The following is a 24,877-nucleotide window of genomic DNA, read 5'->3' as shown; positions in this document are numbered from 1 at the left end:
ACCTCCACTGCTGCACATGAGCCTGTGAACTTCTGGTGGGAAGATGATTTGTTGATAAGAGTGAAATCCCAGCCCTGCCAGGGGATGTAGTCTGGGCAGAAGCAGCACAAACCGCTTCATGTCAGTGCTCAGCTGCAAAGACCTCGCCCTTGTCTGTTTGACCCTGAGTGATTTTATCAGAGGGATGCCAGCTGTGATGGCTGACTGACCCAGCTCTTTTGGGACCCATGTACTGGGAACTTAATGGGTGACAGCATGGTTGCTGATCAGTGACAAGAAGGCCACTGCTGGGGGGGGAGAATTACTCTCTCAGGGTAGCATTTCATAGTTTGTTGCCTGCATGGGCAAACAGCAGTCTACAAACTCCCATACTGTAATATTCCCACAAAGAAATCTTGTCCTTAATAACCAGTCTTTTGGAGGTGTAAGTGCTGCTGCCCATGGGTGACATCACTTCTGTAAGATTTTAAGTTTTTACCTCCCACAAATAAAGTTTATTCTAAACCTGCTTGTTCATGACAGATCTTTGACATTTTGCAGGGTGTAACGCTTCTCCCACCATTGCTACATACTGGGGCCTGAGTAGAATGGTAAAATTATTTTTTTCTCGGTACAGAAGTGTTGTGCACCTGAATTATTCCAATTTCAGCCTGTCTGCTGTTGAAAGATTTTCACAGCAACTAGTCTTGTGCAATGGATCTTCATGTCAGAATAGATGTAAGGGAACTCACTGCTCATGAAAAAGCATGGAAAATCTTTCCCTGAAAATACTGCTTTCATAAACCATGATTTTTATTTATAAAAAGCAGAGGTTTTTATTTTCAATATTAATTTTTACTGCATAATAATAAAGTGATAGAAGTTTTTTATAGCACAAAAAATAGCCACTAATACCTCCGTATTTGAAGCATGCTGACCAAATTAAACCAATTTTTTTAGAAGGTGCTGATGGAGTGGTTTGTGTGTACTGTCAAAAAAGTGTAAATGCCAAGGAAAGGACTGGTACTAGCAGAAGTTCAGTTGTGGAAATCCTGAATTTCCCATTTCTTAAGTCCAGTTATTAAGTGGCAGGTTCTATTCCATTATGGCTCATTCTTGAAAATTAAAATACAAAAGCACTGTCAGTAGAGCCTCCTGCAATTTTAGTGGTTAAAGCCTGGGAAAATGTCCTGCAGAAGACTCCTGCACTAGAAAGGAATGAACCAGAAAGCCTAGTAATCAATTCTTGCTGTAATTTCCATTCTAACTGATGTGTCAGTGCCAAGTACTGCTTGAAAACACACAGCAATACTGCATTAAGGCATTAAGTGTCTGGTATGTTCTTCAGGATAACAACAATCTGAAATTGTTTGAAAAATGCTACTTGCTTTTATAGTGCTGCATATAAGTATTGGAAAAAAAATAGAGGCAAATTCACTGAAGAAAAAGTTTAGTCTGGATGAAGTGTGTGTGAAGTTCTTACCGTTTTTACATTGGATTTTTAGATTTTTAAGCCTGTTACATTATCAAATTGATGAGGAACCTGCCTTCCTGAGAAAGTATCCATGACAGCAGTATTTCCTGCAAAGGTTCTGCCACGTGTGTCTGGATTTAAATACCAGTTTATAATGACAACCTTGGTGTGGCAAATGATTATGGAAAGATTCTATAAGAAAGAGCCCTTTAGTCATATTTTGAACATTTTACACTTCTGTCTCTGGAATAAGTCAGTGTCAGCTGACTCGGACTTCTGTGGCAAATCAGTCTTGCTGATTGACCCTTTTGTTGCTGAACTCTGGGCACGTGTTAAAGAGGTGCTGTTTAGCTGACAAACAATTCACTAAAGGATAGTTTTCTGTAAAAGAATGTAGTTTCTTTGCTGGTATTCATAAAGCACTATAAAAGCTTTGTATAAAGGGTTTTTCATAGTTGTTAAATAGTGATTGTCATTGTAGGAGTCCAGAAATACAGTACCTGGAAGTGTGCATTTGACAAGAAAGTGAAAAAGGCATTGACTTACCTAAATTATACCTTCATATATATATTTAATTACCATTTATATGGTATGACTATTAGTTGTCTTTACTTATGTTCTGCTCTGAAAGACTTCTAGAATATTGTATTATTATTTTTTTATTTCCTGTCTTACAAATCAGCATTTGCTTTAGAAATGTCCCTGTATGTAACATAAATGTCTATTACATGAAGAAGCAATTATGTCATTACTAATAAAATCTTTATGAGCCTTGTTGGATTGTTTAGAGCCTTGTTAGATAGCATGCAAATACATCATATCTGCCCCCTAAGCAAATAATTAGTTGTTTCTAACAGCTGTAACATGCTAGAGGTCCCCTATTCCCCAATTCCCAGCCAACAATTGCAATATAATAAGTTGGTGTTTTCCAGCTGATCTCTGAGTAACACTTAAGAGCTATTGATTTGTTTCACTTTCTTTGCAGATTTCTTTACTCTCAGCAACTTTTCTCATCCTTTTTCTTCCTGAAGAAGAAATTCAGATGTTTTAAGCAGCACAGCCAGTTGTACCCTTCTTTAAATTGAGGTTTCCTGAGCTCAAATTTGCAAGTGGAATTAATAATAAGTTTGAACAGCAAACAACCACTAAAATATATTCTTTGTGTACAGTATCACCTCCTTCAATATAAAAATTCCTGCTAGGGGTTTAACTTCTAAGATAAAAAGGAAAAAAAGCCTGGGACAGTTGACTGGGCCCTGTTCAGCACTGGTTCCTACTCTTTCTGGGGCTTCTGGATGGTATTGCTGGATACCTTGTATTCCTTGTGTTCAAATCCAGTTTGATTAGGTGTGTTAGTGAGGATGCCTTTAACTTTCTAGAGACGTAGAGCAGGATGAAACGTGTGAGGACGTCTCGCATTTTCTTGCTGTGCTGAACAGTTTTGGAAATAGGTACAAAGTGCAAGAGACTTTGTGGAGGAACTCTCAAAGAATTTAAAATTGAGATCCCTCTTCAGAATTGGATTAAAAGTTGGAGAGGAATTGAATGACTTTTATAGAGAGAGATTAGTTTAAAAAAATGTAAGAAACAGTGGACTTGCTTATAGGTCAAGGCAGATTCTCTTGTAATTATCTTTCCTGTCTTCAAAAACTGAAGCATAGAAAATAATAAAATAAATAGAAGAGATAGAGCAATTCAAGTTCAGAAGTTGGAAAGAATGCAGAGAGGTGGCAGGCAGGTGTATGAGAATTACATAAGGAAAGAAAATCCCATAACCTTGGAGTCAAGGAGAGCTCCCTGGATCTCTGCCCATTGCAGAAGACCAGAGGTTGACAAAAACGAAGTGGTGGTGGAATTGTAAAAATGAGCTAAAGAGTACTTATGACAGTGATGTGAGCTGCTGCTAAGAGTGCAGGTCTTTGAATAAGAGACCTGTACAATGGCTGAAGATGGCAGTCATTTGAATGTCATGAGGCTTGAAAGCCCATTGACATTTGTAGAGATGCATTTTTTTGAACTTGTTTTAGCAGTGTGCTTAAAAGATAAACTGAGCCCTGCCCTTTTTCTCTTACTTAGGCTTTTGGCAACCAGCTGATCCCTGCTACTATGCCATTGAAGAAAGCAACAGTCTTCCTCAACCCAGCAGCTTGTAAAGGGTAAAATTCCCCCTTCCCAGCATTCTCATTTGAGCCACTCTTTCTGCATTTTTGCTCTGCTATCCACTATGAAAGCCAGCCAGATTTTTGAGCTCATTTTTGCCTCCCTCTGGTGCCAAGCTGGTGCTATGTAACTATGCCAAACTTTATTTCACCAAAAGTATTGGGATGAGAAATAGAATTAGTTGCTTGAGGTGGAAGAGTAATTTCTAAATATATATAATTTCATTTTTTTTCTTTAATCTTGTGTTTTGGCCTTTGTCATTCCTTTGAATGTAGAATTTCTTTGTTTTCCTTCCAAACTTTTGCATCTGATATATTTCCATCCTCAAAAACTAGAAAAATGAGAGATGACCTTGATTGCTTCAAGACCTGAATTTGGCAAGAAGTGATCTTACTTCTGTGGGAACCTGCCCTTGACAGGGATGTGCCCACAAACTGAGAGGCTAAATATGGGCTCGGAGCAAGACTCCTGGAAGAGGTCTGCTGCTGTTTTTACGTGCTCATTAGCAGAAAACCATAATCTTGGATGTGATGTGTGCCTGTTTCTGCTGATCAGCTAAGCTTTGGAATAGTTGCATTTCATGGAGGGGCAGAGAGTTGCTACTACCAATATGAGTGGAATGTTACAGATGACATGGAAGTGCTTAGACTCACGTGCTTCTGTGAGTCTGGAAAATGCATAGTATTAATCAAGTCTCATGTTTGCAAACAATTTATAGTTAGTGATATTTTATTATGCAATGACAGGCATAAAATTATCAGTCCTGTAACAAAAAAGGTCAGAGTTTTGCTTCTAACCTTATTTAATAATATGCAGTAATAAATAATTGGGATTTTAAAAATATTTATTAAAGCCCACATGAGCCTTCTTTGTGGTCCTAAAGGCTGTTGCTTTGTAAGTTATTTGTTTTCTAATAAATTTCTTTCTGGAGATCTTAATTTGTTTTAATGGGTTTTTAAAGTTATTTTTGGCAAAACTTAGATAGCATCTTGTGCATTTATTAAAACTGCAATAAAACTCTGGCATCTGACATATGAGACTAGAAATGTAATACATTTGAATCACACAGAATCTCATCTTTCCTCACTGTCAGGTTGAGCAACTGATTATGGAAAATGAATTCTTGGTTTTAAGTAGATTTCTTCTTGCTGTTTGTTTCTTTTTAAATTCTTTTCAGCCACAGCTGAAAAAACTCATTAAACAGTTTTTACTCTGTTATTTCTAGCAAAGCTGGGAACCTTTTTGAAAAGAATGCTGCACCAATTTTACACTTATCTGGCTTGGATGTAACTGTGGTTAAGGTAAGAGCTGATGGGTTCTGCTGCTGCAGAAATACTGACTGCTCTTCTTTCTCCTCTTGGAGAATTGAAATTCAAATCTGCATGCATTTGGAATTCTCAGTTGTCCTGTAGACATCTTACAGGAAGAAATAAATACTGAGATATTAAGCTGATACTTAATCTTTATAATTCACAGTTAGTTTTCAAGCAGTGTAGTGAGATTTTAATTTTCAGCTAAAGCAGTACATATGCTTGTTTGTCTGTCTAAAGCAGCCCTTCTGTAATTCATGTTTGAGAGAAAACTCTCTGAATATTTGAGTGCTGGCTAGTGGTGCATGCCCATTGCTGTTGAAATTGTCATTTTTGCCTGAACCTGAAGAATTGAAAAGTGAGGAATTTTGACATGCAGTTGAACTGTTCAGATTCATTTAAAAAATAACCTTTTATTTTCCCACTGAAATTATTTCTGTGTCTCTCCAAATAATTCAATGTTTCCACCATGTAAGTAGAATCAGCTTTAAATGGTGTGAATTAACAAACAGGTTTTATTTGGAAAGAGAAGAACAAGGAAACATTGAAGGGATTCTTATCTTTCTGCAGTTTTTTTGTGGCTGTGATATGTAGATTGCTTAAAAATCAGTGTGTCCTAACAGCAGAATACTCTGATATGCATCTGTCTGTCTTGGAATCTTTTCCACAAGGTTTGGTATTAAAATGCTGTTTTTATTAATCCCTTTCTCTGATCATTAAAAATACCTAGGCCCACCCTAAGAGACGAAATTATTTTGCAAGACTTAAAATAATGCTTAGTAGCATCAGACCTGACAAGTTGGTGAAATGGGGCTGGACAAGGAAGTGAGATGGCTCTGTAGAAGACTTTAATTTTGTAGAAGACAGTTTTGATGGTTTAAAAAGTCAGTACTCTTTACTGTTAATCCATTGTCCGTGGCTGTCAGGCAGTGGCCTTTTATGTAGTTGATGCTGTGATGCTGTGTTTCAGGAGACGCACTTGAGCACTTTGGCTTATAAAGGTAGTGAGAGTTTTTCTGCAAGTGGTTGGCTTCTGGTTTTGTTTCAATATAATATTACCTGGAAATAAGATGATTGCTATGGTATTCTAGGTCTATCAAATAAGATTTGCTCTGATATTTCACTTAACCTCTGTGTGTGTGTGCTTACTTACACATATTATATTGTACATCAAAATGGTTTTACCAGTTGAAAAAAAAAATCTGATTGTAAGTATTATACAGTACTGTGTGCCTGTATAAAAATAACTATTAACCACATGGATAGATGATCCTTTTTTCTGTAAAAGAGATATACTAAAAATAGTCATTTGAGTCCTCATGTTGGGATCTCTGTTTCTTCAGACTGATTATGAGGGACAAGCAAAAAAGCTTCTGGAATTAATGGAAAACACAGATCTGATCATTATTGCAGGAGGAGATGGCACAGTCCAAGAGGTACTGCTGGAGCCTGGTTTGTTGGGAATCATAGCTGGGATGAGGGCAAGAAGACTGAGTCTGTGCAATGTAGCAGCATCATAACAACTGTTCCTAGAGATCTGTCCAGTTTAGTATCTGTATCTCACAAAATACTATAATATTCTGGGGACAGAACACTCTGCTCATTGGTATTAGTCTTAAAGATGATGGGAGTGGGGCAAAAACAGTGTGTGACATAACTGTCTTCCAGAACTTTATTCTAGAATGGGCAAACTCTTTGGAGGGATGTGGCTCTTTTTTTCTGTGTGATGTAGTTGTAATGGTTTGATTTTTAAAGTTTTTTCTTTTCTATATACTCCCTAATACAAATGCATATTTTGCTAAGTGGGAATCAGATAATTTAAAAATTACATGGGAATGATAACAAAGCGTGGAACATATTTAATAAATGTCTATTGTTAAGATGATTAATGACAGGAGCAGAACCAGGGGATGCTCTTTCTAAACTGTATTTTATTCAAGCAGGTCCTGGTTTCTAACTACTGATTTCATAAGACAATGGCTAAATTAATGCAATGACCTTAAGAGAAAGTGATCAGCATACATCTGCAAGTTCATTCTGGCCTTTTGTTACTTGCACTGACCAGTGCTGGTTTTGCATTAAGCAGAGCATCATTCAGTGTTAAAACATTTACACTGGCATTGGTTGTGGTGCCAGCATGTACTCAGGCACGCTCATTAACCTGCTGTTTCTAACACATTTGCAGGCTGAGCGTTCCTCCCTTGCCATGTAAACAACTGTAGCACTTTCCATGAAAGAGTAGCTGCTCCTTAAATCTTCTCAAAGAGTAAACACAGTTAAGAATTTCATAGCTTTTTACTGTAACTGAAAAATAAATTAAAATAAAATAAGCATTTCCCATGTTTTTCAGGTCATAACTGGACTTCTCCGTAGAGCAGATGAGGTGAGAAGGTGTCATTTTAAAAGTTGTGTTTATTTCTTGGAGTGGCTTGTGCATCCGCTGTGATCTCTTGGCCTCAGCTGCCTCCAGCAAATACTTACTAAGCTGGAGCCAGCTTGCTGTGCAACAGTCCAGCTGGGCTACTGGCCTGCAATGCTGCCTGTTGTTCTTTGTTCCCTTTCTGAGGGAGTGCAGTGACTCCCAAGCCATGGCTTTGGGAAGTTTCCAGCGTGAGAACAGGGATTGTGGAGAAGCCAAATGCTCAATTTTCAAAGACCCATGGACCAGCTGTGCACGCCACTTTGTTTGGCAGAAGTATTGGGCAAAAGTACGTGTTTTTCTTGTATTTGTACAGGCTTGAAACCGAATTTGGTTATGGTCACACTCCTTCTGCTTTGGGACTGTTTGCTGTTTCTTGAAGCAGTGCATACCTACCTATAGAGATGGTTGTACTAATCAAATTTTAACCTCTCAAGGTGGATCACTCTGAATGGAAATGAGAGAAATTTTTCTTTTTAAAGTGGGAGGACCGTGTTATTGAAGAAAGGAGGGAATCATTGTTCCCAAAACCTTCTGGCAGGAGCTGGCAAAAACTCAATTAAATGATGCAGACAAGATTATAATGATACCCTTGGCAGTTAGAATTGTATCAGTTTAGGCATTTGCTTTGTCTGAATGTGACAAGGGGAACTGTGCAACCAAGTCAATATTTTTAAAGGAAGGCTATTTATGTCAATTCTGAGACATCATTGTTTTAAATCTAATATTATTATGGTTGGATCCTGAGACTTTTATAATCGGACAATAGTAGAAGAAAAGTTTAGAGGCTTTACTGGCTAATTTCTCTTTAATTTTTTTTTGGCTTCTTATCTTGATATAGCTTGGATCGTTTTGCAGTAGTGTAGGAGATTCTGCATCCAGCACAATTATGGGTGGAATACTGCATTGTAGTATTGCCGCTGTGTCACTTCATGTCTTTGCCCAAGGAATTCTCGTCCTTTACGTCACTCTGTCCTAGGATCTGCATTCGAGCTCCCTCTCTCTGTGCCCTGCTTCCCTTTTCCCTTGGGGGTGCCACACCACTGTTGTCTGCATAAGAGCCTATGCAAGGTGTTCCGGAAGCCCCGTTCCTAGCAGCCAGGGGAGCAGAGCCTGACTGCAGGAGCTGCAAACAGCCTCTCATTTGCACACCATAAAGCAGTGCTGAGGAAAAGGAGAGCAGGGTATTTGAGAGTGTTGGGACTCACAGGTGACAGGGACACAGCAGGGGAGCGCTGTTGGGTGTGCAGTGAGCCCAGAATTCCCGAGTGGCTGCAGATTGGCTGTGTCCCTGTGCTGCTGGCAGCATTGCCCAGAAGGGAGGTGGTGCACTGGAATATGGAGTAGTTTACACTGGTTTGCTGACTTGCTTCAAGAAGCAAGATTTAAGATGAGGTACAGGGTAATAACTTGCTCCTTCAACAAGCCCTATTGCTGAACAGCGATACAGAAAAATAGCATGGTCAGTGACTTCCAAAAATTAGACCTTCTGCTGCTTCATGATTCAGATGGCAGAGGAATCAATTAATTTCCTTTCCTTAAGTGAGAAAATCTCTTTGCTGTGCAAGGTTACTCTGTCAGAGGGGGATTTCTGCGTTGGTAAATGGGATTCAGAGCCTTTGATGCCACCATCAGTATTAAGAAAGATGGCAGATTGCGGACAGAGTTCGTGCATTAGTTGGGATGTGGCTGCCAAAATGCATGTAACAATGCTCTTAATGATTACAGAGAGCTCTTTTGTAGCCGGTTGGCAGTGGTGGCTCCACAGATTTGGGTGCCATGTACTGAGTCATTGTGTGAGGAAGTGCCTGGCTGCTCAGTGCCAAAGGGGTGATGCCAGACACAGCTGTGATCTCCACACAGGAAGCTTCATGCAAATGTTAATTTACTCTCCTTATGTGTCCAGGCTGCCTTCAGTAAGATTCCTATAGGATTCATACCCCTTGGAAAAACTTGCACTTTGAGCCACACACTGTATCCTGAGAGTACGAATCAAGTCCAGTAAGTATGGCATGTTTCTGAAACATGGTTGTTTGTTTTCAAGGGAGCAGTGCTTCTTAGTAGCTTGATGCTTTTCTTTTTCTTCTGTGTTACATAGAAGTTGGCAGTCTCTGGGCAGAGCCTGATGATTCTCTGGAGTTGCCTGAGTTAATGACTTCCAAAAACTGACTAAAAATTAAAAGGAAATGTATGTATTATTAGAAATCATTTGCTGTGTCTAATTTCTCTGTGATCGTGTGATGCTCAGAGTTTAAAAAGAAAAAAGGATTAAAAGGATCAGCCTCTTAGGAATAGCAGGAAGGGTATGACAAGGATATAGCAAGGATATGACAAAATAAGCCAAAAATAAGTCCTCTTTCTGACCCTTCTCCAGTCTAAGAATTCTAGAAACCAGTCCACATACAGCCTGGTTAGGACCTGAAAAGTAAGGCATACAATATGGGGAAGGTTTTATCCCATTACTAACTTTTGCAGGGCAGAACTGACTTTTCCCTGTGGTGGGACTGATGGTGGCAATAATCCAACAACCCAATTCTTATCTTCAGCATCCTGGATATGATCCAGTCTGGTGGTATCTGTTGCTTGCAGTTCAGTTTGTTGCAGGATTGCTTTGTTCTCTTATAAAGAGAAAAGGGAGTCAAATAATCTTTGTTTTCCCCACACTTCATTTCTTTTCAATTTTTTCCTTCCTCTCCTCTCATTTCTTCTTGATCCTGAAATCTTTTCACTGTCACTCTCCCAGTAACTCATTAACATTGTTCTTTGTGGAACCCTTGCTGGTATCCATCATACATAAAACCCATGAGTCAACTGGCATAACATTCTTCATTAAAACTACAAGAGTGCTTTGAAGCTCAGAAAGGTGGACAAGGCTGTAATCAGCAGCTGAGATTAAAATAATAATTTTTGTTTGGGTTCTAAAGAAGCTGATGAAATGGATGATCTTCTTGTCTCAAGGTAATGAACTGTGCAGGTAGGACTGCTGCACACTGGCGAAGCTGAAGGGTAATTTGGTCAATAGGCTGCTTAACGACTCACACCAGTAATAGAACCTGAATTAAGAAGTGTAGAAGTGATACTTTTCGAAGAAATATTTGGGTTTTGGTTCCTGCAGTACTCTCTTACTTTGGAGTGTAGGAACAGTAAAGGTCTTAGAGAAAGATAAGAGCTGGGAGAGAAGATGGCCTGTGGAAATAACAGCTTCCTTATCTGTCTCACTATTACAGTCCTGATGAAACCAGGGGCAGTTTCTCCCACTGATTCACATGAATCATGGGCTGAATCTGAAAACTATTTTTTTCCTTGTCCAGCTGAGACACTGGAAATGTATGCAGTGTGGAAACTAATTATTACCCAAGTTTGAAAACAAGGAAGGGGTTTCAATCAAGTGTATGCTTCAAGGTTTGAACATAGATTATTTAGTGGACTTGGACACTTTCGTTACAAAATCTTTACAGCTTGAAATGACAAAGTGCCCTGGCTACTGTCCACAACTTAATGCTTAATGGAGATCTAAACTATATGAGCACTGCTGATAGGTAGATTTACATTGATTAAAAACTTCAAAATAAATTAGCACATACTAAAGCAGTTAAATCTCAGACACCTAAGTTGAAAGTAGTCATGCTGTCCCATTCTCTCCCAGGCTCTAATAACTGCTACCACTAAAATAAGACCATGATTTAGGCCCTAAGCGTGTTAAGTATCCAAAACATGATGTAATACAGTTGGCCTCTGACCTGACAGGTTAGCCAAAAGCTTAGGCTGACAATTTCCTTTTGCTTTTTGTGTATTTTGCTGTTTGCTAGGTTTTGTCATGTGTTGCAGCCACCCATTTTGCTTTCTGATCTCAATTAAGTGCAGCACAATTCCCTGGGGTTTTTACTTTTACTGAAAAAAAGCCCCACCTGGACTCTTAGTGGAATTTGCTGGAAAAAAATAAAAGTAATTTTAAAGCTTATTCATTTCCTTTCTTCCTGTTTGTTTTCTTTGCTTTTTTTCTGTTTGTTTTGCAGACATATTACTAATGCTACATTGGCCATTTTGAAAGGAGAGACAGTTCCGCTTGATGTGTTGCAGATCAAGGTGAAAGCATCTACTTATTTGGAGCCAGACATTCCTAAAACTTTCCTATTCTCATGTTTTTATGGTTACATGGACTGGTTTTCCTTTTTGCATTGCTGTTACAAATTTTGGTTTATGATATCAGCAGTTCTGCTGGCAGTGATTTCTCCACCATGTGGTGTGGCATCAGACAGTCTAAACAGGAGAAAACACTAGAATGCCTCAACATCACCTTTCTTTGAGACTCGGAGAGTATTGATGAATACAAAACTTACTACAGTGATATTTCTGTAGCAGTGGTGAGAGATAGCAGTAGCTACTGATTTGATGCACTCGTGTATTGTGAAGTTAATAGCTTTCTTTGACAAACTGAAAAATACAAAATGGGAAAACCTTTGACTATACCTCTTACGGTTTCTGAATTTTATTTTTCTGTTCAGTTGTAGAATGGACATTTCTGCAGCGAGTGTTGTGTCGATGTGCAGAGCTCCTTGCTATTGGCTAACAGTCAAATCCACAAAATGAAATGGCCATTGCTGGGTGTGCAGTCAAACTCAGGCTATCTGTTCCAAACTTCACCTCTTATATTCCTTCCTGGAGCAGATGGAATGTACAGTGCTCAGATTCTGCTAAGCTATATTGTTTTTCATACCTCTTCTGTTAAATTTCTGTATAGAAATTTAACATAAGTTTTTATGTAGAGATGCTATTTTTGTAACTCCAGAAAATAAAGCTGGAAACAAGGTAAGATAGAACAATTTTGTAACATCTATTTTTCTTTACAGGGAGAAAAGGAGCAGCCTGTGTTTGCAGTCTCTGGTTTAAGATGGGGATCTTACAGAGATGCAGGAGTTAAAGTTAGCAAGTAAGAAAATGCTGTTTTTTGAAACTGTACCATTTTTAGCATCTGTTGCCTAAAAAGACACACCCCCCTCTCTCAAGTAAGTCTTTTTTTTTGAGTGTAGGCATCTGACAGGCAGAGGCACCCACTCTTGCTATGTCTTGTATTACACACAGGAGTGTAAGATGTATCAGAATTCTTGTAATTTGAAATAAAAACTTACTCAGTGCTGACGTGTTCTTTTAAGTATTTAAAAAAATACTTTGTGGTATGCTTTGTGGTATCTGCTTCTGGAACTTTACTGAAGGGAAAGTAACAGGGTGCCCCTGTTACAATCTGAATAAAGTCTAAGTAAAGTAATTGGCCATTGTTTTTCATCATCTGCCAATGAAAAGCTGCATGCGTACTCTGAAACTCTATTCCAACGAGGGACAAGATGCAGTATAAATTCCCTTCAGGTTCCTGCCAGAAATGGCATGGACTGTGCTATCTGATGACTGTTCTCTGAATGCTAAACTCATAATTATTGGGCTTTCTCCAAATGGACATTTAACATGTCACTGTCTGTGTATCAAATGACAGGCATTATCTGCTGAAGGAGCAGCAGAGCCAAAGCAGCTCACTCCCCAAACTATTACGGAGGAAATGCAGCTGTAAGGAAATACTGTGCGCTCTGTGAATGAGCTGTCGTTGTCAGGAAGGAAGAAGTAGCAGACCTATGGAGTCTGTCTGGCAAATGTTTGAGTAGGTTTGAGAGATGATGTGGGATGGGGGAGATGCAGTAAATGGTCAGGTTGTTTGTCCCTGGGAAGCCAGGGACGTTCTTAGTAGGCTGTGTAGGTGCTGACTTGGCTGTGCTGCAGGCTCTCCTGCTAATTGCAGCCCCCAGTTCAAGGAAGTGCATTTCTCCCTGCTCAGCACTCCTACTGGCCTTCCTGCCCATGCCCTGGTTTTCTTCTGGTGTCAGCCTTCACATCTTTCCCTGCAGCACTTCCCTTTTGTAAGAGTCCTTTGGGCTCAGTGCTGAAGGCATGACAACACCTTTGGTACGTGAAGAACGTGAACATCCTCAAGCCTTGCCTCCTTCCATAAATGTTTTTGAATGCAGAGAAGCATGTCCAGCTTGGAAAGCACTTCAGCAACAAATAAACAGGCCCTCAGAGTCTGCTTGGAACAAAATCCTCGTGTGCTTGTCCTCTTTTTATACTTTCCACTTCATCCACTTCTGCTCCCTGTGAGAGATGGGTTATTGGACTAAAAACATTTGGTGTGTTCCAGTGCTGCTGATCTTAAACTGAAAAGAAGTCAAAGGGAGTTAAGCCATAAGACACAGTTCCAGAAGTATGTCTGACTATCCCTCTGCTAAGGACTGTGCTGCTGGAGACCTGGTGCTCTTTTATGTTACTATTTTGCAGACAGTTTAATGGTTTGAGGGCATTTAATGTGGTGGCACAGTTGCATGCCTTAATGGTTATTGAGATCCTTAGATCTGCAGTACTCTTGAGCTGGTGGTGTTTAATACGCTTTGTTGACCCTCTTTGGAGAAAGATGGTGATCAAAATGTGTGCCAAGCCTGCCTAAATACAGTCACATCTTTAGATTCTATACAGTGCTGTGTGGCTGGCAGGATTTCTATTTTGTAAAACCCTGATTTTAATGCGAGAATCCTTTGGGACTAATGAGTGTTTGCTGGTTCTTTTGTCACTGAAGCTTTTGTTTTTCTGTTTGTTTTCTCTGACCTTTGGAAATACGCTGTATTACATATTGTGGAGATGCACACCACCAGCTGTTAGACAACAGCCCTTTAAATCATCCCCAGTTGTCTCACAGAACGAAGTAAAATTCTGATAGTGCTATGTTCTGCTGCCCATAGTGAAGATTATACACTGCAGTTTGGTGATGTGTAGCTCAGGATAGGGATGTCACTGCTAGGCTGCTGATGTGTAGAAAGTATCTCACAGTATCAAAAAGCTAAAGGTTGTCAGGGAGCACTAACTTAGTGGCAAGCAAGTCTGTGTGCTCTGACTTCATGCAAGATTTCTCCCTTTCCCAGTATTGACCCCTGGATATCTTAGAAGTTCTATTTCTGTTCTTTTTTCAGGTACTGGTACCTTGGACCTCTGAAAACCAAAGCAGCTCATTTTTTCAGTACATTTAAGGTAGACATTAATTGTGAGGATATTTTTGGAAATTGTGAGGGAGTATGTTTGGTTGGGAACAGGCTGACTTTGCTTTGTATAATCAATCCTCAAGCTTTTGTGAAGGGTTCTGGTAACAACATGAAATGGGACTAAAACTCAACTTGTTAAAAAGCCTACCAATTGATAGACTTACTTTTGAAGAGAGGAAGGGGAAAAGAAATACTTTTTTAAAAAAAATTTACATTTTTTTGCTGCAAGATCACCAGGGGAAGCCAATAACCCCCTGTGAAACTGGTGAGCAGCAATGGTGAAGTGCTAAAGTGCTCAGCCACCTTTTCTCAACAGTCTTTGTAATAACATTTTACTCTGATTTATTCATCTAGCAGAAGGATCTATAATTAGACTGCTCTTGCACATTGATTATCAGGCTTCCTTGTGTAGTAAAACGAACATGAAGATGAATAGCTTTTATCTCACCTTAAACTTTTCTGTTACTTAAAACTGATCCTGGAAAGATTAAAATTTGACCTGCATGAAAGGTAAGGCATTTTCATTCACGTGGTTTTCCTGTTCTCTGAGCATATAAGGAACCTCATGAAAGGCAGTGAAAATACCCAGGAGCTGGTACAGTAGATGAAATAGTGCAGTCTAGCCATGCTGGCTGTGAGAGTGAAAATGCTTCCTTTATAGGAAACTCCTGTAAAGGGGAACTTAAAAGTAATGTATACAGGAAAGTTGGAGTGGGTTTCCCCCTCCCCCCACCAATCCCCAGAAAATTTGAGGTTATGCTTCTGTGTGCTGGCATTCTAGGTAGAAAACTGTTCTTAATTTCTGTCCACCTCCTTTCTCAATTCCTTTGAGTCCTTAGACTGAACTGGGGGTGGTGATAGTGGACTTCTCTGGTGAGCTATTAATTGTACATTAAAAAGATCTGTTTAACCTGCTGAAGGTTAAAGAGAAGTGCCCACTTCTTTAGCCATTTAGATAGACAACTTTCTAGCTGATCTCCCCTAATTGTGGTATTCATTGCTTTATGTGCCTCTTATGTTAGCATTTTGTTAATTTCTACAAGAAGTGGCTCCAGGCCGTTGAGTTTAATCTCTTCCTGGCTTGTGGTTGCTGCTCCACATTTCATATTTTCTGTTTTTACTGTGGGTGTCTCTTGAAAAAGGATGATCTGTAGCTGAAAAAAAGTGTAACGGGAAACATCACCTCTGATATTGGTAGGGGCATCGTTATGAGTATTATCATCTCTTCTAAAATACATAATAAATTATATTTAATAATTATGTATATAGAAAATATACAAAATATTATCACAGGTGCTTTTCCATTTAATCATTAATATTTATTGTTTGTGTACTGCCCTACTGATACAACCTCTGTCCTGCTTATTATGTGAGTATAAGAATGGAGTCTTTCCTTGCTCTCAGAGGTGTGAGGTGAATTAATTTAACAACCTATGCTATATGATTGATCCGAAACGACTTCTGAAGTTTTGTACATTGAAAAATAATTGTATTGAGTTAATGTGGGCTCTTGGCTGTGTTGTTTTAGTATATAGATTTAAAAAACAATTCAGTTATTCTTTCCCTAAGTCCTGTGCTTGGAGCATTTCGGAAATTATTTTCAAAACAATTACAGGAAATAAACTTTGTCAGCAGAGATTATTTCAAAAGCTAAGGTTCTTCTGTAGCCCTGGTACTGGAATCTGAAATATCACCAAGAGTAATGTGTTAATACTTTTCTTTTTATTTTTCTTTTTTTAAGCTGCTTTATAGAGCTCACATGACTTGCCTTAAGAGCTGTTGTGTTACTGTTTAGAAGCACCTGCCTATCAGGTCAGATCTGGATTGTTTGAGTTGCTGGAGAACAAAGGCCTGTCAGGTTTTAGTGCCCCTTGGCTGCACACAGCACTGTAGTCTTTGTTTGCACTGGATCCCACTGAGCAGTTGCTCTTTGAGGTTGCCTTTGTGCCATGCAGAAACCAACTGTGCTTTCAGACATCACTGTTGACCTGTCTGGTTTGGGTTGTTCCCTCCAGCCAGAAGCAGCTGGGTCACCCTGCCACACATCAGCAGCAAAGGAAACGTCCCCATCACCCCCTGTTCATGGAGGGGAAAACACCCTCACTTCTGTGCAGGGAAGGATTAGATTAGTGGATTTGGAAACTGTGGGTAATCTTTTTGAAACTGCAGAAATGTCATCTCACCAATGAACCTGGAGACTGGAGAGCCATAAAGGCAGTGGGGGGGTCTGAGTAGGTCTGCAGGACTAGGTGTGAGTACACAATAGATGGGCTACAGGACTAAACAGAATAAACAGGTAATGCCCTAAACAAAATGCCCTTTTATCTTCTTTCGTTTCTTTCCATGAAAATACAAGGAGTGGCCTCAGAAGCATCAAGCTGCTCTCATATACCTGGGTCCAACTGAGAGACCTCCAGAAGAGCCAGAGAAGGAGTCATCCAGACTTCCTTTTCATGTGAGGCTTTACAGACGGCTTCTTTCATTCTGGTCACGTCCAAAAGGTGGGCTGGGTGTGTTCTGGCATAAACTCACATGCACGCTCTACTCCTCTAACAGATCCAGGGATGTGTTGTGTGGAGGGCATGTCTACTTTACTGCTGTCTTTCTTATTACTGTTACTTCTTTGTTTGTTTCTTTTTTTTTATTTATTTAAACTGTGATTTTTGTCAAGACTGTTCTAGTGGTATCTGTCAAAAATGGAACAGAGTCATCCTGCCAGGGTTTGTGGTCTCATAAACAAATACTCATTTGTAAAGAGCCCAGGGCATTCCCTGGACTCACAGCTGCCATTTCAATGGAGGCATCCATAGAGGATACTTGGCACTTCTGGGTGAGCTTCTTGAAATCTTCTTCCAGCAGAATGGCTTCTTAGTGGGCTGGAAAGAGAGGAGCAGCCCTTGTTTTCCAGGGTGGGGAGAGTTCCTGACACAGAGCAACAAATGTTACTCTAAATAGAACAGTAAAATTTGGGCCATGCAGAGGCCCTAAATTTCTCTTATTATGTTAAATTCTTCCTGTACCATAAACTTTGTGTTCTCTGAGCCTCTCTTGGTTTGGCCTGGGTTCTGGGCATTGCACATGGCAGGCCATAGGAGGAAGGAGAGTGGGTATTTTGCACAGTCTGGTGCAAAGACCTCATTCCTCCTTAGCTAGCAGAGATGATTCATGCAGGAGCATGAACCAAGTGACTTGGGGATAACAACTGAGCTGTGGAGCTGCCTCCTGTAGAAAATGCGTTACCACAGCCTCATGAACATTGGATTCCTGTTTTTTTGGCACTAGCATTTCATGGGTTTTCTAAATGTTCCTGTCACCAGCCCAGGAGATCTGTTAATCCCTGGACATAAGGACTCACAGGGCTGTGATGTTCTGTGCTTGTCTTTTATGCTGTGTATAAATGCTGATGGTATTTTTTCTTTTCTTCAGTACTCCCAAGCTCCCTTTTACTTTTTTAAGATTTTGACATTTTAGAGAAACAGAACTAGTGGCCAAAATGGCCCAGACTGATTTTTCTGTCTGGCATCTGCTTTGTAGGGATCTGTGTAATTAAATTCCACTTAATGATTGATACCTTCTTTCTCTGATATGCAGAAGTCTCCCAGGAGGTAGCCCCAGAGGACTGGGAAGAGGTGAAGCTGTCCACCATTGAGCTTTCCATTGCAACTCGGAACAGACAGCTTGATCTAACAGTAAGACCATAAAATAATTGGATTCCAGGTGCTGCGTGCCCACAGAGTTTTCCTGTCTTGCTAAACTCCCATTCTTGTGTCTATTTAAACAACATTTACTACCTCATGCAAGAATAGGTCCATGACTGAATCCAGGAATGCACAAGTTTCAGAGCCATTGTAAAAACACTGAAGACCAGTGTAAAACTGGGATGCAGTGGGATCACAAAGAATTGGTGCAAGGTTTCAATAGCCAAAGAGAAATTTTTAGGATTGCCCATGAGTAAACAAAGCACCAAGAAGCATTCCTTTCCCTCTTCACCTATGTGAGAATGATCCTCTTTTATCAGCCACTGCTAGAAGGAGGCTGAGCCTGAGTGTCTGGCTGGGACTTTTGATTTTTCTCTCGTTTTTTATACTTGCAGAGTGGAGTTAAAAATAATTGGTACCAGGGAAAGGACAGGGGCTGCATTGATTTAAAGGAAAGAAAGTACAGGTGGTTGAAAGAATAGAAGCAAGGCAGCAAAGGAACTGTTTCTGTCATAACCTTCTCAGCATGTTCATGCTATTCATTCACTGTTTTAGAGCCTGTCTTTGGCTTATGCCTGTGTTTTGGTGCAATTTTACTGCGGTGAAAGCTATTTGGATAGATGTCAGTCTCTAATTTTACAGGAAAATGCTAACACAATGATCCTATACTCGTGAGCTTCTCTTCATTTCCTCCTCAAGGCTGCAGGAAACCCTTGCCATTATACCCATCTTAACAGGAGGTGCTGAACTTACCGCAACATATTTCTTCCTTAGAATTTAGGGTCTTTAAGAACATGAAAATGTGAGTTATACTGATATGTTACCTTGTAGGATCAGACCAAAAGAAGCCCAAACAGGCCAATATATGTTCTCCTGGTTTCTCCTGAGAACATGCCGCATGAACTTTCGTTTCTTTTTCATCGTGGTTTATGATTTGGACTGTCAGTGTTCTAGTAATGGTAGAAGCTAGACAGAGACTAGTATTTGGGTATTTTTTTAGTGGTTTCAAGGTGGCACTTGAACACAAGAGTTTTAGTTGTTGAACTGGATTGGAGCCAGTGATGTAAAGTAAAAACAGACCTGCCAAGAACAGAAAAAGTATCTGATTGCTACAAACTAGCCCTTATACTCTTTCTGGTTTTTTTGTTTGTTTCCCTTAGGCCTTCAAGATGCACTTCAATATTGGTTTTGAAAAGAAGGAACTGATGTAGGGTTCTCAGGTCTGTTGCATAGTCTAGAAAAATGGACAAGTTCATGTTAGACCAGTTGTACTTTCTGTTTCTAGAGTTGGAATTATCTTGATGCTGCATCTCTTTTTCGACAAGTATGGATCCCTTATCATTGCGTTAAGGTCCCTAAAGTTGAAACCACTGTCCCTGTATGCCTCAAAGCTGAACAGGTCTCTGGAATCAATGCCAGGCCATATCTGTTGACTGCTGCCAGCCACTCCTGTCTCTGTGTCTCACCTCAGATTCATGCAGAGGCTGCCCCATTGAAGAGAAGCTGATAAAGCCATACAGGTGCAGCTCAGGCAGTGCCTCTGCAGAACAGCAAAGAAATAAACCAAGTTACACTAATAGATGCATTTATTTTTACTTTTGTCATTTTGATTGCATCTGTACTAGGACTTTTGCCAGGACAGAAATGTTAAAATAAAGGAAAAAAAAAAAAATTGCATCTTAATCAAGGTTGCTTTCCTGGAAAAAGCTGTACTGTATACTCATTTTAAGGGCAGGCTGTAAATAGGAAAGAGGCTAAATAAGGAGTTTCAAGGATTGTTATCAAGGACACTTTGATTTACAATTCATATTGTTTAAAATTCCCTTACTGTGGTGTTTGGTGGCCAAATGTTGTATCATTGTACAATTGCTTAAATTCATGAAAGACCCATTGAATAGAAATTAAATAAGTGAACCTAAGAGATTTGCTATTGTCTTTAAATGTAACAAGAAGCCAAACCTGTGACTCATTATTTTGTTTCTTGTGGTATTTATTGAATATTCATTAATGGGAAAATACTGTCTGTAATTTCTAATTCAAAACTCAAGTTACCATTTGAATGAAGCATGAAATGCAGAAATATATCTTCTGCCTCCTTTTGCGGGACAAAGGACTGGCCATTGTGTGAACATATTGCAGTATCATGGGTGTGGCATTTTCAAATGTTAACTGCTTGATTTCTGAATCCTTTTTTGCACAGCGCACTGAGGACTTCATGGACATTTGCATCGAAGCAGAGAGTGTCAGCAAAGGGCAGTTTGTTCACAGAGGGTGAGTATGGAAAGGCTGCAGAAAGGGGACAGGATCTCTGAAAAGTGGGCTGGTTTTCTCTCATGCTGTGCTGCAAAATTCAGAAGCAGAGGACTGCAAAGCACACCAGTCAGTACTGTTTCATAGGGACTAACACTTTGGTTCTTTAAAATTCTTACTCATCTTCTGTTTCTGTAAACAAGGCAGAACTCCAGAACCTGGAGTGTTGGTATTCAGAACCTGGAGTTCTTCCTAGATTCTGAGTTTGCTAAATCTTTTGTTTGTTCCCGCTATTGCTGTAAGTCACTACTGCTTGGATATTACTGAGTTTTATAGGCAACTATGCAGACTTAGCCCAGAATCTCTTAGCCCTAGCTGCTCCATGGATTGAGAGGTGGGTCACAGAGCTGGTATGTTTGTGCTACTGGTACCTGGGAATTCTTGAACTGTGATGAGACAGGCCCTGAAAAAAAAAAAAGAAAAAAGAGCTTCCTTGCCTCAGTAGTTCTTGTGAGAAATTAAGTCTGAGCTGGAAGAACTTTGGAAGATGTGAATTTAAACACGGACTTTAAGCAAATGTCCTGCTTGTAGAATAAGAAGGCTGCAGGTATGAAGAAGCAGCATGTGGAGAAAGTGTTACTGCTTCATTTGTGCTTGAGATGTTGTCTTGTGGTGTGCTTATTCCTCATGTTTTCACAAGAGACAAAACAGAACTTTTCCAGCTCCTTCTTACAGTCCCACTCACAGATACGTTGCATGTTCAGTGCAGGTTTTACCAGCAACAGATTTTCCTGCGAAATCCAAGGGAGCTCCTCTCCATATTACCTTTTTACTTCCTGTTTTCTCAGTCTTCGAGCTCCCTCTAGTGAAATCAATGGGTGGATTTCAGTGCAGTTTTACCTGCTTCTCATCACCCTAATAGTTCCTGCAAGATATTGTTTATGATACTAATGGTAACTCAGGCCATCCCAGGAGCCTCAGTGGGAACAGAATCTTCTGACCTATGCATACACTGTAAGTCAGGTTACCACCTGCATCTGCTTTTAAATTGCATGATCATGTGGACTGTGGTTGATTGGGACTGGGTTGATTTGTTTGCTTTGAATGCTACAGAGGGAAAGGAGGAGGCAGTTTTCCTTTTAGAAGCAAGAAGAATCTGGTCTCATAAAGGAGATGCTATTCTGGGTTCTCAAACACTTTGCTAGCAGAAAAATGTAGATGAGCTTGTGTGACTTGAGGGAGGCATATTCAAGTGTATTCCCATTGTAAATAATACCTCCTGTGCTGACTGGACCTCCTTCCTGCAGTAGTGTGGCACATTTTCTGACTGCACTTACAGTGTCGTGCAGAAAAAGCCTCTGAGGAGCATTACCATTGCCCTACTGTTGAGAGCTAATTAGAGGCAGTACTGAAAGCTTTGAGCTGTTCAAGCAAAGTTCAGAGAAACAAGCTCTTTTGATTAAATACTGCCAAAAAAGCCTGCAGGTAACAAAGAAAGACAAAGAGGAGTGTGGGGGGGTGGGGGAGCAGTGGGAGGGGATGGTTAGTTGTACATAGGGGAGTACCAGCAGAAAAATGGTGCACTGTTTTTTCAAGGCAGAATCAGGGTGTTCAGAGGTCCCACTGTGCCTTTGCCAACTGGATTTGAGTTAAGCCCATTATCAGAGGCCCCCCATTGTCTAGCACCAACAGGGTTTGTCTTTGGAAATGTGTGAAACAGCTCTTTCTTTTTTCTTCTTTTTGAGTACATAGTTTAAATACCAGAATTTGGGGGGTTGAAAAAAGTTTTTAGGGGAAATACCTTATTGGTGCAGATATCAAGGGGTTTTTATATTGGAGAGGGCCCTGATATGAGCTGACTGATGAGAACTGATGGGTCACACAGAGAAAACCACACATCCAGCAGGAAACTACCATGGAGGCTCAGGGAGTGTGTGTGTGTGTGTCTGAGGAGGTGTGGGGGTGCTCATTGTGCTGGAGGGCAGCTGCTGCTGGATTTCACAGAAAGGAGGAGGTCATCCCAGGTGTATAAAAGTGCCCTCTGGCTGTGGATCAGATTTGTGCGAACAAGAGCATCCACAGCAGCCACAGAGCTGATGTTTAGACAAGGTGGGGAAAGAAGAGTTGTTTACAATGCTTACTAAGAAGTGCTGCAGGGAAGGAGAGCAGTCATGGAAAGTGTGGCATTAGTTATTCACCTCCTGGTAGCCAGTTTAGATTCTGTATGTGAAAATATGGAGAACTCCAGGGAAAAAGTACAGTTATCATTTACAATGCAGAAAACTGGGTTTTTGTTAGAGATCTTACTCTGAATTGTTTCACATTGGCAGCTTCTGGATATGAAAATGAGGGTATAGTTGTGTGTTACATGCAGTAAGTGTTGTGGTTCTCTCTCTGCCTGTATTTTTGTGGTTCAGCATAGAGTAGGTTGCAACAGTCAATGGAAGCTTGCTGTTAGACTTCTGGTCTTGTTCCTATTTCACATTGCTGTCTGGTCTAGAGTGAGGAGCAGAATCTAAGGGAAATGAATTATGATTTTTTTTTATGCTGGACCACTAGAGGAGCAATTTCTACAAGTGCAGTTGTGTCTTATTTGCTTCTACCAGTATTCTACTTTGATTGATCTTTAATTCTATGTCTTGGCTCTTTTGAGCTTACCTTGACCCGACAATGAAGGCATATGTGCCTTCATTGACCAAAAATATCTGCTCTCTCACCAGAGTATGCCTTGTATGTATTTAGTATCTAGGACCTTGTATGATAAATTCCAAGCAGGTTAAAATTTAAGTGGGGAATGTTGCTGCTTGTTTGTACAGCACTGTATAAACTGACTGTATTGCATACCATCAAAGATTTATAATTTATATTGCTGGAGGATGTTTCATTCCCTCACAGTCACTCATCAATCTTTCAGTGTATACATATTTGATTAAAACCAAACTTTCCACAGTTAATATTGCTTCTGTCCTTCCCTGCCCTTTCCTTAGCTTTTCTTGATTTGTCTTTGATTTTCATCTCCTGTTTCAACCCTCTCTTCTCATATTCTTTCTCTGGGATTTTCTGTGACTTTAGAGTTGCTGCTTTCCTTAGGGCATAGAAGACTTGGTGTACAGGGAGATTCTGGCATGCTTTTGTATGTTCTTTTCCTAGGCAATATTTAAATATACCCTTCTTTCATATCACTCTAGAGATGGAAATTTGGGGACAGCTGGCATTGCCTGTTAGAGAAATATCTGTGATAATTGTGCTATGCTTGAGAGTTGTGATGTATTAACACTGTAATTCTGTGCAGTTCTCTTTGCTATTTGTGTGTTGCTGTCTGTCAGGAGAGGAGCCCAAACAGAGAGGCTGCTGCCTGGGGTGCAGTGTACCCTTTGCTGGTGGTCAGTCAGAAGGTTATGTGTGTGCTCAGTCAGGAGGCCAGAGGAAGGTCAGCACAGCCCAGAGCTTGTGCTCACCCTGCAGCAGCACTTGTGGGGAAAAGGAATCACAACTCACTGTTCTCTAACAGCTGAGCCAGTGACAGGACAGCAGCCTAAGCCTTGGAAAAGACCATGTGCAGCACCAACTTTCCAAGACAGGAAACTGCATTCCATGTGCTCCCTTTTGACATCACCAGAAGTAGGAAGGAAAGCAGCACTTATCTGAGTAGAGTACATAAATAAGAATCTCACAGGCCCAAGAAGAGAGAAGCTGTCAAAACTGGATATGTTATTTGGAATGGATGAAATGATGGGGGTTTTTATCATGAGTGATAACACAAGCAGCTGATCAGAAATGTCATGCTGATTGGTGTTGATATGAAAAACGTGGGGTATTTTTTTGTTTTTAGATAGTAATTTAATGGTTCACAGTAACTATAATTCTGTCTTTTTTGGTTTAGGTTGTTTAGGTTGCTGGGAAATTTAGGTGCATGAGATATCAGGAGATGGTAGTCACTGCAGGAAGTGCACAGTTCAGCATGGAAGTGAAGAGCACAAAACTGCTCAATGTTCAAATACATTCAGTGAGCCTCAGAGCAGAAGCTGGTTGGAGGCTGTCAGTGCATTCTGATATGCATTGACTGCAGCAGAAGAGGGAAGGACTCTTGTAGTTTTTCACAGTTAAACCCACAAATACATATCTATATCTATATCTCCTCTAAGTTTACCAAATGCATAGTGATTTACCACAACAAGATGTCATCCCTGAAGAAGGCTGTTTCTGAAGGAAGCATGTCCTTACCTTACCTCTCTTTTGGTTTGGACAGAACTCTAAAGATGCGTGATCCACACATGTGCCCTGAAGGGAGTCAGCACATCCAAGCCAGCAGATGCATCTTAAAACTTCCAGAGGTGAGAAGCTGAGAGAGCTGAAAAACTCTTTCACTTTGTTTCTTGTACCTGTTGATGCTGCACTTCAAGAAATTCCTACTCTAAATCTGGGAGATTGATTACAGTGTGAGACACTCAGTTCCATAGCGCAGCCAATGAGTCCCTTGCCAGGACAGATACACTGCAGCTCCCCAGGTG

General features: G+C 40.2%; 1 protein-coding gene across 3 annotated transcripts in view; it reads left to right on the top strand.

Annotated features, from left to right (window-relative positions):
- Nucleotides 1-24,877, top strand: part of AGK (acylglycerol kinase) — a 37,420-nt gene that overhangs the window by 10,351 nt on the left and 2,192 nt on the right. For all 3 annotated transcript variants that reach the window (XM_086884917.1, XM_086884918.1, XM_023937892.2), the window contains exons 3-14: nucleotides 3,530-3,609; nucleotides 4,839-4,914; nucleotides 6,267-6,359; nucleotides 7,274-7,306; nucleotides 9,249-9,343; nucleotides 11,359-11,428; nucleotides 12,193-12,272; nucleotides 14,350-14,407; nucleotides 16,775-16,919; nucleotides 18,010-18,107; nucleotides 20,317-20,387; nucleotides 24,616-24,700. In XM_086884917.1, coding sequence (XP_086741043.1) covers nucleotides 3,560-3,609; nucleotides 4,839-4,914; nucleotides 6,267-6,359; nucleotides 7,274-7,306; nucleotides 9,249-9,343; nucleotides 11,359-11,428; nucleotides 12,193-12,272; nucleotides 14,350-14,407; nucleotides 16,775-16,919; nucleotides 18,010-18,107; nucleotides 20,317-20,387; nucleotides 24,616-24,700 — 954 coding nt within the window. In that variant the 5' untranslated portion in view covers nucleotides 3,530-3,559. The remainder of the gene's footprint in view (nucleotides 1-3,529; nucleotides 3,610-4,838; nucleotides 4,915-6,266; nucleotides 6,360-7,273; nucleotides 7,307-9,248; nucleotides 9,344-11,358; nucleotides 11,429-12,192; nucleotides 12,273-14,349; nucleotides 14,408-16,774; nucleotides 16,920-18,009; nucleotides 18,108-20,316; nucleotides 20,388-24,615; nucleotides 24,701-24,877) is intronic.

The sequence above is a fragment of the Cyanistes caeruleus genome, chromosome 4, assembly GCF_971803275.1.
Source record: "Cyanistes caeruleus chromosome 4, bCyaCae1.hap1.1, whole genome shotgun sequence".
Classification (NCBI taxonomy): Eukaryota; Metazoa; Chordata; class Aves; order Passeriformes; family Paridae; genus Cyanistes; species Cyanistes caeruleus.
The sequence above is the reverse complement of the archived record's forward strand: the minus strand, read 5'-3'. Positions and strand labels throughout refer to the sequence as shown.